Source organism: Anabas testudineus, chromosome 24, assembly GCF_900324465.2.
Source record: "Anabas testudineus chromosome 24, fAnaTes1.2, whole genome shotgun sequence".
In the NCBI taxonomy this organism is placed as follows: domain Eukaryota; kingdom Metazoa; phylum Chordata; class Actinopteri; order Anabantiformes; family Anabantidae; genus Anabas; species Anabas testudineus.
Window position 1 is genome coordinate 12,314,513 of NC_046632.1, and position 12,207 is coordinate 12,326,719.

The window sequence follows — 12,207 nt, forward strand, 5'->3', positions numbered from 1 at the left end:
CCAAGAGGAGCACAGAGAACTTCCCAAATCCTTGACAAGCTGTCAGTCACTGGACTCTGATTGCATCCGGCGTTATAAGGGAGGAGTGTTTGAGATTGTTTAAAAAGAGGAACAATATAGAAGTCAATTTTTTTTGCATGGAGAAGGACAGCAACCCATTCTCAGGTTGCTGACCTCTAACCTGTGGGTGGCTCATGCACAAAGCAGTAGTACCTACTTGATAGGAGTAGCTCTTTTGTGTTGACCAGTCATCATCTTGGCCCCTCCTTTAATCAATTTGTTGTTTTTATCTGGCAAAAATAAAGAAATAAGCACATGATATATAAAAGGAACGGCCTTAGGGCGAATTTTAAGTCTAGTAGAAACCACTCTCTCTCTCCACACACACACGCACACGCACAAGAGAGGAGACAGCAGAATCTGTTCCCAGGCAGCAGAAGAATCTCCAATTATGGCAGGATGCAGCATCAATTTAAGGGCTAATTACGTGCGTAATGAGCTCACCGTCATGCGTCCACGCCCCCGTCACCGCGCCCGCTGCTCTAACCAACACCACCACCACCACCCCCCAGTCCACTTGTCTACCCCTCCAACTCCCCCCATCTGAGCTCCCGGTATCTAATTAAAAAACTACATGCGCCGCGGCGCTCTCATCTGATTCACACCATGGAAATTAATCCTCAGACAAACGTGTTTGACGGATCCCAAACTACTACAGGAGCTCTGGTCGCGGTGCAACGCTTTCTCAGCAGCGTGTAAACAGTTTAAAGAAGAAGAAGAAGCAAAAAAAAAAAAAACGATGAAATAGATCAAGACAAAACGGGTTCACTTAATGAGACGCTGGATTATAAATATCGTGTTATGTGCTCTTTTTTTTTTGTTTGTTTTGTTTGGAAAGAAAAAACATGTCAAATTTAACCTCAGTATTTTAAATTCCAATTTAAAGTTTAAGAATAAACTCAAAGTGTCTGCACTTAAGAGCACCATCAGTTATTTATGTTTTAATAATTGTGCCCTGTGTGAGTGTAAGAAGCAACAAACCGCTTAAACGACGCTCAGAATCCAGAGGGGCAACAAACCACCGCAAAACCAGTGGAAAACTTAGTGGAACCAGTAAAACATGTGACCAGCACCGTGATCCGTGTACAGTATGACTGAAGAGGGCTTACATGCTGAAAAGTGGCATCATAATAAAACACCAGTCATTGCTACAATGCTTAAAAAGGCGCAGGGGGACGATTTAGGGCCTATTTAATAGAAAGCATGATATTGCTTTAACAGATTTTGTTTTTCCAAAATATTGACGCCCTTTATTTATTCATTCTTCGGTTGTGTTTGTGTTTATTACTAAAACTGTGCGCCTGTAATCCATATTTTTTCCAAATTAGCCATTAAAAATATTTGAGGAGCTCCATTTTGACAGTGAAAACATGAAACATACGTTTGCCATGATGATAATTCACTGAATTTATTTAGTATTTTCCAGCAATGAGAACAATTCAATGCAGGAAATCAACAAAATATTTCACATTTAAGTCTATGAGCAAACCCCTGATTTTATATTGTATTAAATCTACATAAAGCAGTATTTACATGGTTGTTTGATTTAACTGGGAATAAATGTTTTTTTTAGAATAACAGTATTATTATGGATATTTTCTGCAACTGCTCTTTAGAGATTTAATTTTATCCTCTCACCTGCAGACATTTCCCTGCTCTGCTATTTCATGCGGATTCATTTATTTATTTCAGCTTGATCCATGCTCTCCAAGCTAATGGCAAAACCACAACAAGCTCCGACCCAAAAAAAAAAAAAAAGCGCCGTGCATACCTCGCTGTACCAAATCGACGCCCACGGTAAGTGTCCAATCAAGGAGCGACTTTCAACGCTTCCGCCCAATCACAGCGAAGTGGTCACACGGTGGGCGGGCCCCAAGCTGCTCCGGAGAGGGACATCGAGATAGTTGAGGAGAGAAGGCTTGTTCGGCACGAATGATACTCGTTGCGCTTTCTTATAATTTGCAGAGGTGTATGCAGCGCACGACCCGTTCGCCTTTCCAGGTGGAAATCCACGAGGAGCTGAGACCAAACTTAACTGGGACGACTGGTGAACCCGGTTCAGGACAGGTGAAATTCCCAGCAGGCTGCCTGCAAGGCCACGGGATCGATCCAGATGCAGGACAACCCAGTGTATCTCTGCGCGGGTAGGATTTCTGCAAACATATGAGCCTCAACAAGTCCGTGAAGTAGTACTGGATGTTAACATCATGCGTGTTATTAAAAAGTGAAGAGTACGAGCCAGTGAGGTGTGATTATAAATATATATCACAGTATTTTATTACGCAGTTGCACACGCTTTAAGAATTGCTCCCGATACTGCTGCAGTGATTTCTTTCATTCGTGGAGTAACAGAACTGCAGTGTGCACACATTTATCCCATCGCATTGGTGGGATTTTAAATTGTTTATGACTAAATATTAAATGCGTCAAAATATAGAAAACCGCACCAAAACCCTCAGGTTTGTCTCCTACGACTAAACATGAAGCAATCGTTTGTTGATCTGCAGTTAGAGCTATCGTAACAATCTTTATCCGTCATAAACTGCGTGGCATTTATCGGTCGTGATGTCACTGCACTAAACCTCTGCTGCTGAACCAGTTGTTGTTATCTTGGTATTTTCACTTATTGTTTTCATATGGCGGCCACTGTTGCTTTTCACCGAGATGCTGCTGTTATCAGTCTGGAATTCCTGTCTGCACAACTTCTTTAAAAAAAATTGAATTGATCTTTTTTTTTTTTCCAGCGTCAGCTACATCTGACTCGCAGGCCTGTGTCAGACATGCATCAGCACAGGGGACAGTTTACATCATGTCCGGTCTTGTGGCCTCGGCAGATCAAAACGCAGTGATGCTTTCCCCACTGAATATGTCGATATTAATGCTCTTTTCACTGTGTCTTGTAGGTCATGGATGAACACCAGGGTGGAGGTTTAACTTCAACTAGATGAAGTGTCACTGATTGCATGCGCGTCGGGAACAGGCTACCGGGGATATTCACGCATCTTCTTCACCTTTTCATATCACAACACTTTTAGTTGATTAAAAAAACTACAATGACAAGGAGGCAGAGTGGAAAGAAATCAGTCAACCTGCTGATTTGAATGAGCACCGACGTTTCAGACAAGGAAGGATACAGAGAAAAGGCGCAGAAATGAAGGAGAAATCCAAAACGGCCGCAAGGACTAGACGGGAAAAGGAGAACAGTGAATTTTACGAACTGGCCAAAATGTTGCCTTTACCGTCGGCCATCACCTCTCAGCTGGACAAAGCATCAATAATAAGACTGACAACAAGTTACCTGAAGATGAGAATTGTTTTCCCTCAGGGTGAGCGATCAGCCCACTTACGCACACTTTCAAATACTGACGTTCCTGTCAGCTGTGGACACCCAGATACTCAAATTAGTGAGACGAAGTGACATTATAAATTATTATTATTATTATTATTATTATTATTATTATTATTATTATTATTATTATTATTATTACAAGAAGAGACCTCTGGCGCAAAACATATTTCAAATTATCGGAAAACTAACAGTAATAAGAAAAAACAATTGTATAGAAATATGGTACACGAGGTGGAAAACACATTTTCTTACATTAATTAATACTAAAACCACTTTTTTAAAAATATATTTGAATTAAAGCTTGTTGCTAAACTGATCCTTTAGAATAATAAATAATAAAATACGACATTTTTATAATTTCTACCAACTCACTCCAAACAATATTGTGGTGAGAGTATGGAGAAATAACATGAATTTAAATAAAGTTACACTAAATGCTGCTGTCATGCTTCTGTACCCGCGCTGAGGACTCACTTTATGCCAAACAGAAATATTCCAGGAATATTTTGTCGATTCCTCCTCGATCTACAGGGAGTCTTTACAAATGGATTATGATCGTTTTTAATTCAGAGTGTCCAAAGGAGACGATGTGCCTCCGTGTTTTACACAGGTCTCTGCAGGCTTCTTTCGACTGCGTGACTGAGAACAAATCGCACCAATTATAAGAAAAAGGGCTCTGCAAGGCTTCTAATCACCCAAAGCCAGGAGGCACACACATGCACAGCTCCGACAAGAACAAATACTATGTAATAATAATAAAGGATCTCCCATGAAATCACATCATATACGCCCATATTTTAGGCTACGCGTAATATGTGCTCCTCATGCGTGCCATGGAACATAAGCGACTATACAACTGACTGAATGAAGATTTCAGATTACTAGCACTATTTTTGCGCCATTTTGTTTCAGTGAGTCGGACAACATCCTTTTTTTTTTTTTGTTGCTTTCTTGTCTTTCTCCACATGGTCTTATCTGGTGGCGTGGTTAGACTACACGTCCGACAGCAGAGACCTAATCACACTAATAATAATAATAATAATAATAATAATAATAATAATAATAATAATAATAATGAAATGGGACATACACAGCAGCCAAATAGCATTTGTTCACTCTCTGCAGGTCTGGGTGAGGCTTGGGGTCATACAAGTCGAACAAGAACGTTGGACAATATCGGACGAGAGCTGGGATCTCATTTGCTGCAGGTAGATTATGATTAAAAGCATAATTAGCATAATTAGAGATTTGCAATAGAGGATCTGTGGTTTAGACATATCAGAGGTGACGGTGGCCTGTGCTTTATTTGTAGACTCTGGACGGCTTCATCTTTGTTGTGGCTCCAGATGGGAAGATAATGTACATTTCCGAGACAGCATCGGTCCATTTAGGACTATCTCAGGTCTTTTTCTACAATCACACTTATTCCTTTAATAAACTATGGGTTTGCAGATATAAATACATCACAATACACGTTAATTACCTGAGTTATTCTCAACAGGTAGAGTTGACTGGGAACAGTATTTATGAATATGTGCACCCTGCCGACCACGACGAGATGACTGCAGTTCTGACGCCACATCAGCCCTATCACTCCCATTTCGTCCAAGGTAAAATACATTTCCTCTCTAAAGCTTCTTATATGCAAATAGCCCGTATGTCGCGTGTTGGCGATTTTATTCAAGCGTATCATAAACTCAGCAGCTGTGTTTGAATATTACACTAATTGAATATTTACGCCTGAATCAATGTGTGATTCTTACATCCGAGAGAAATGCAAAGCGGGTTTTATAACCATAAAGTCCCTTATATTTTTTTTCCAACAGATAATTATAATAGTTGCATATTATTCTCAGAATGGATTCCTACTTTGAAAACGCTAGCGCGTAAAAGTGGTCTGTGAGAGGACGCATTTAAATATGCAGACATAGCCACAGCCTGGAGCTCATTATTATTATTATTTTCATTTTTATTTTATTTTTATGTCGTTAATTAAAAATTAATTTTCGTTTTTCTCCGCTTCAGAATATGAAATGGAGCGCTCTTTCTTCTTGCGGATGAAATGTGTGCTGGCAAAAAGGAACGCAGGCCTCACCAGTGGTGGATACAAGGTGGGCAACGAAATGTTGTCATACACAAACAGCTTTTTCATCATTTTAACTGCAGTGAATTATTTAATTACAGTTTATGTCAAATTGCTTAGTATCCTTGTAAATTCAATGTGTTGTAACAACTTCAGCAATTTTAATAATACTATTTTTTATTGTATTTAATATATAATAATTAATTTCTAATAATACTATATCTATTTATTTTATTAATACAGTACATTAATTATGAAGTCTGGCCCAGCAATGGTAATGTTGCTGTTATTCTCCACCCTTCATTAAACAGATATTTTATCATTTGTTTCTCTTCTTTATCACAGGTCATCCACTGCAGCGGCTACCTGAAGATCCGTCAGTACAGTTTGGACATGTCACCTTTTGAGGGCTGCTATCAGAACGTGGGTCTGGTGGCTGTGGGACACTCTCTGCCACCCAGTGCTGTGACTGAGATCAAACTGCACAGCAACATGTTCATGTTTAGAGCCAGTCTGGACATGAAACTCATCTTCCTGGACTCCAGGTACTCACTTATCAGCCTAATTGTTTTTATTATTATTTTATTAATTTAATTATTTGTTTGATATTTAATATTAATTATTTGCTTACTCTTATGTTTTCTACAGAATTACTAGTGTGGTTAAATGTTGTTGTTCACAAAATGCAATCATTTGTCCAAGTGAAATATGAAATAGCACAGATTCACTCAGCATATTTTTAACAGTGCTCCTTAATTCCTCTCCAGGGTAGCAGACTTGACAGGTTATGAGCCCCAGGACCTGATAGAGAAAACTCTGTACCATCATGTCCACAGCTGTGACATTTTCCACCTCCGCTGTGCACACCACCTCTGTGAGTTACAAAGCTGCTCTATTATGCTTTTAAAGAAGCTCGTTTTTTTTATTTTTAGTTTTTTCCAGACAGTAACTGCTCAGACAACCTGCTGCAGACACCATGTGTAGACAATAACACATCTCACACGCGCACGAACATGTGGTTTAATACGTTAATCTCTGTCTTCTGGCTGTTTCTTTTATCTCCCTCAGTGCTGGTAAAAGGTCAAGTCACCACTAAGTATTATCGTTTCCTGGCCAAGCATGGTGGCTGGGTCTGGGTCCAGAGTTACGCCACAATTGTCCACAACAGCCGATCCTCAAGACCTCACTGTATCGTCAGTGTCAACTATGTCCTTACGTAAGTCTCAAAAAAAGATTTCCATCTAACATGTGAGAGAAACTTTTTTTTTAAATATAGATACTGCTAAAAAACAGATTTTCCTTTAAGACATTTGTTAGAGAAATATGTTATGATCATTAAACATAATAATAAATTATACTTTCCAGATACTGTGTTATTACAATAATTGTATTTGGGATATAAATCCCTCAACTTACAGCTGCATTATCATAATACAAGCTTAATGGGGCTGCACTGGTCTAAAAGCAGCTGCATTTTTGATGGTGTTTGCCGAGTGAACAGCATTGAATATTTCACTAGATTAGAGTAGAGTAGAAGTAAAATCACATCATACACTCTTATGATCCATGCTTGAAGCTCACCCTGTGATATGATAGGTCTTTGACTCTTGGAGAAATCCTTCCTTTTATCCCTCTGTAGCCCCTCTGTACAAATCCACCAAATAGTGGGGCTGCAGGGCTTAGGCATTTGTGTGTTATGAGAGCACAAAGCACACTAAGGCCCTTAGAGACAGCAAGACAAACATCAGGGTTCAACCCCATCAAAAAACCTCTACTGTCACCATCAATCTGCACTCTAAGGAAAGTAAAATCAATCAAATGGTGAACCAGGAATCAATAGCTATCTCATAGCTGTAGCACATGTTGGATTTTCCTCGTTAGGTCAGGTTGATCCAAATGTCACTTTTCTCTGTGTGTGTGATGGGAGGTTTGTGCGAGTCTCTGTACGTGCATGCATGCTTATAGCAGCACTCCAAGTATTGATTTCTTCAATGCAGTAAGGAGAAAACAAAGTAACTACATTAAAATGACAGTGAATTTCCAAATGCACAATTAGGTCTAATGCAGAAGTATTTAGAGCTCACACACAAACAATACAAAAAAAAAAAAAAAAAAAAAGATAGAAAGAAATTCAATCATCTCGTCCCAACAGCATTTTAACCCAACAAGAATCCATTAATAAATCATGTTTGGAGGTTGGCTGGTGGCATATTTCAGACATGAGGTGCTCTGACATTGACCCTGAGGTGGAATTCGGCTAACACAGCTGAGTTTGCACAAAGGCCCAACATTATTGGCTCAGACATAAGTCAGCCAGGGCACAGATAGGATGCAGAACCAGACAACGCAACTATACCTGCAAGAGCAAACAACATTCACACTGTGTACTTGCTATCTAAACACAGCCTTTCCCCTAAGGTGTTGCACATAAAGAATGGGTCATATTTAGAATCATATTAAAGAGGCTGGCTGTGCAGGGTCAGGGATGGGCCACAGGGTTTAAAATGCCAGGCAGCTGCTATTACATACTGTTGATGTGATAAGAATAGGCTCATGTTTGCTGAACACTTGACACAGGAGCCTTTTCACTCCCTCAACAGTGACACTTGGATTGAGTTCAGCTACAGGACACTGGGTTAAAATGTCAAAGATGCTGCATGCAAAAATGATACAAATACAGATTTTTATAAGATACTTGCAGAGAGAGTGTGTACATGCACATGTATGTGTCACTGTGTGCACATTTGGCCTATATTGCTTTTCTGGCAGCATTCTGGCAATGGTTGTACAACAGAAAAGAATGATTAACTTTCTCCAGGGTGTCTGTTATTTTTCTCAGAAGTGGGAGGACTTAATCTTTTGAACTTATCTTTAATGCTGTTTTCACTTCTCATAGTCCTTGCATTATTCATATCATAAAAAGTGTGTTTATTAAATAAGTCTGTCCAGCTATCTATATCCAATATTGGCCAAGACGTCTGCTGCAGACTACTTACTGATTATGTCACTTTGTGCAACACTACTACCTGGACTATTTGAGACAGAAACAAAGTGTACATGTTACGTGGGAAAAAAGCTAGCCTGAAGGTTAGAGGAGTTTTTAATTAACTGGGGGAAAAAAAGGGAAAGGTGAACTGTAACACTCTGCTCCAGATCAACAACATTCAGATTGTCCTTGAGCAAGGCACAAGCATCAACACAATGAAGCTGCTCAGTTCATAAAAGAATTTCAACCAAAGTGTAGCTGGGATGCTTAAACATTTGTCCTTATGATAGTCGTAAAAAAAAAAGTTGAACTAACATATATTTTGTTTTTGTCCAAAGGGACACAGAGTATAAGGGAATGCAGCTGTCCTTAGACCAAATGAGCCCCACCAAGCCAGCTTTCCCCTATGCTGACAGTCACACAGAAGACAGGAAGAGCACCAAGTCACGTTTAATACAGGCGAAGACCAAAGCCAGAGTGTCACCCTACCCACAGGTAAGCAACAGCCAGTTTCACAGAGCTATGTCAAGAAAAGAAAAGAAAAGAAAAGAGAAGAGCAGGCTTATTTGTTCGAAAGAGGTTCAAATCACAGTCTCTCTGAACTGTGGTGTGTTTCTGTCCAGCAGTTTTCCGCTTTCAACCCAGAGCGTTCAGAGTCAGACCAAGACAGCCAATGGGGAGGGAGCCCGCTGACAGACTCTGCATCTCCTCAGCTGTTGGATCCAGGTGAGGCTGCAGAGACATCTTGTGCCTACCGCGTCTATCCAGACTCAGGATCCCTGTGCTACGGCCTGGGTCTATCAGAGGACGAGCTAGCCCATGCCCAAACACATTCTCACACCACCACCTGTGACCGTGTGCGATGCCATGGCAGCCGTTACTTTCTGGGAACCCCTCAGTCAGGACGAGAGGTGTGGTGGGACGCCACGCGCTCTGTGCTCTCGCTGCCGAAATCTTCGGTGGAGAACAGCGAGGGCTTTGAAATCACATCCTACCATGGAGCCATTCACGGTGAGGTGTTAGGGTTGAGACCACGACCATCTGTCTCTGAAAATAACTCTGGCCTAGCTTCTTCTGGTAGCTGTTTTCCAAATGTTATTATGTGACATGCTAAGTTGTTTACGCCGTCTCTTGCCAGTGTGCCGATTGCTACCATCTGTTCAAAAATTGCCTGCAACTGAAAGCCAAGTTATTTCACATGTCACATCCTCAAACAGTGAAACAACCCCCACTGTGCTTCTGCCAAGACAGACTGATTCTACATGCATAGAACTGTAGACGGTACACAGACGAACGTATGGTTTTAGCTACTGTTACTTAGTACATATAAATATAAGTAATTATAAGACATATAAGGCACAGAGCACTTTCAGAGCATTTTCACACACTGTGCACAAAGGACAAACAACCTATTAACAAATGTAATTCAATTATTTTAGTATTCTGAAATGTAGCCATTGAACTTTTCTTACAGGACGAGGCCACTGGGATGAAGAAAGTGTAGTGAGTTCACCAGATGGAGGTGGGTCCACCAGCGATTCGGGTGAGCGTTACCATGGTGACCACTTCCGAGCTAGCCCACGAGAGCCCAGCAAGATGGAGACCCTGATCCGTGCCACACAGCAGATGATCAAAGAGGAGGAGAGCCGTCTGCAGCAACACAAGGACATCTCAGGCCTCGCTAAGGCTCACAGCCCGTGTTTGACATCCTCGCTGCCCCACCACTCCCAGCTCACCATGCCCAGCGTGGTGTGTCGTGGCCCCAGCGCCCCCAGCATCGACCTCCCCTCTGAGCGTCTTCATTACCGGGACGCCGTCAAAGTGCTCGGCCCACATGACAACGATGAAAACACCACCAGTCCTGCTTCTCTGTCTCGGCTCAGCAGCCCCAGCTCTGACGGGATCCCCAGGTCAGGACTCTCTCTCACCAAAGACTACATGCAGGCAGATTTGTCGCCGCACCCCTCGCAGCCCCAGGGGAGTCTGCTGCTCTATCCAGCCCAGGAGAGGCAGCCAATGGACAGACAAGCAGCCTATGCTTTGACAGGATACTCCCTGGAGCACCTATATGACTCTGAGAGCCTGCGGAGTTACTCGGGCCTGGCCTGCGGCGGGGTCCAGTACGATGTGGCACCTCATGTGAGAATGCAGGCTGAGCAGATGCAGGGACACAAGGCAACCTCAGTTATCATAACCAACGGAAGCTGACATATCAGGTGCAGATAGGCCTGTTCTCTAAATGAGGATGTTACAGTAACCTGGTGCTGTATGCTCATGCTCGTGCAACACTGATGAGGTGCTCGACACAAAAGGCAAGACAATGAAAAAAAGAATAGAGGCACTGGGTTCAGCACATTCAGCACAACTTGTGTTCACCACGCCTTCGTAACACACCATTATCCTTCTTGATCACCAGAGGACGATTTCACAAGACTCTAAATAAGTAATGTTAAAGAGCTAACATTCGGTCTGGCACCCAGAACCGGACAGAAGTTTTGCTCCATTGCATAGGAATATAGTGTTATTTTAATTGTGGAGAACTGAGTTCGCCTTCTTGCAAAGGCAACCCAGGAATCTGGTTAAACATCAAGCCAGTGTTTCTGTTCCAAACATCTCATGCATCATTGGCCATGTGAGTTAATCTGTCCTGGACACAGTTTCCAAAGGCAGTAAGAATATGTGTTGTTCCATTGCCCCTTCAACTTAAAACTCCATTGCACAGAGCGTAATGTTTGACACATGAGGTGCAACGTTTCACTATTGTAAGATGTCAATGTTTTCTTGTATTTATTTGTCAGTGGGCTGTTTTTTCTATACGTGCCATTTCTTTCTGTCCAAGTAGAATCTTTACTGGTGGCATTAAATTAGTTTCGGTGTTTGGATTACGCCAACATTTGATTTAGAGAAAAGAAAAAAAAAAAAGAAGTTGAAAAACAGAAAGAGAAAAATGTCTCTGATATGTAAAAGTGTAAAATATGCAGGTGTTTCAATGTATATGTGAAATGTCTTTACTTAGAGCGCACAGAGAAATTGCAAAACTAACTCATTTGTAGGCTCCCTATGACCTCTAAGTACAGACATTGTATGTATCAACAGCTACAGTTGTTGCTAAAACTATGTTGTTTACATATCAGAGTATAATTTTTCCTGTTTTACCTCAATGAACCTACTCAGTTTGTTAGCATATGTAGAGTATGCTTTCAAATCCACACGAAATTGTCCTTAAAGACAACCATTTGTTTTTTTGTTTTGTCATCGCAGCCTAAAGGGTCAAAATTATCTATACAAACTCATTCGAAGTGTGTTAAATGTCTTTAGTTTCTTATTTAATTTATGATGTAAATACCATTATACAATGAACTTTTGGACAAGAAGTGACAAGATTATTTATTAATTGGTTAAAAAGTCTCTTAAATCTGAATACAGTTGTAAACAAATAACATTTGTCTGAGTTTATTTTTGTTGCACAACGTTTTATCAGCCAAAGCTGCTTTGATCGGGTTGATTGAACACACACACACACACACGTAATGCTGCTGTCTCAGCTTTGGGCAGCGGACTTTGAGATTAATACACTTATACAAATAAAAATAAAATAGATAAAGTTAATCTCTATGTTTGGCCCATACAGTACAAGATCATCATTACGCACATCGTTACAACCCAGCTGTCACATTTTAAATGCATTTGCAGCAACACGTTCCTACTGTTTGGAGCAATTGAACTTGC

At 41.0% G+C, this 12,207-nt stretch overlaps 1 protein-coding gene across 2 annotated transcripts; it reads left to right on the forward strand.

Moving 5' to 3' along the window:
• Positions 1-1,996: 1,996 nt before the first annotated feature.
• On the forward strand, positions 1,997-11,760 carry LOC113148943 (single-minded homolog 1-like). Of its 2 annotated transcripts, none has more exons than XM_026340709.1 (12): positions 1,997-2,204; positions 2,964-3,386; positions 4,535-4,617; positions 4,722-4,811; positions 4,911-5,019; positions 5,435-5,520; positions 5,838-6,037; positions 6,260-6,366; positions 6,561-6,708; positions 8,817-8,973; positions 9,102-9,489; positions 9,953-11,760. In XM_026340709.1, the coding sequence occupies exons 2-12, from the start codon at positions 3,212-3,214 to the stop codon at positions 10,684-10,686; spliced, it is 2,277 nt and encodes a 758-aa protein (XP_026196494.1). In that variant the 5' UTR covers positions 1,997-2,204; positions 2,964-3,211; the 3' UTR covers positions 10,687-11,760. The 2 variants fall into 2 exon arrangements, with proteins under 2 accessions (XP_026196494.1, XP_026196495.1); XM_026340710.1 differs by having other exon boundaries at positions 9,105-9,489.
• The last annotated feature ends 447 nt before the right edge of the window (positions 11,761-12,207 follow it).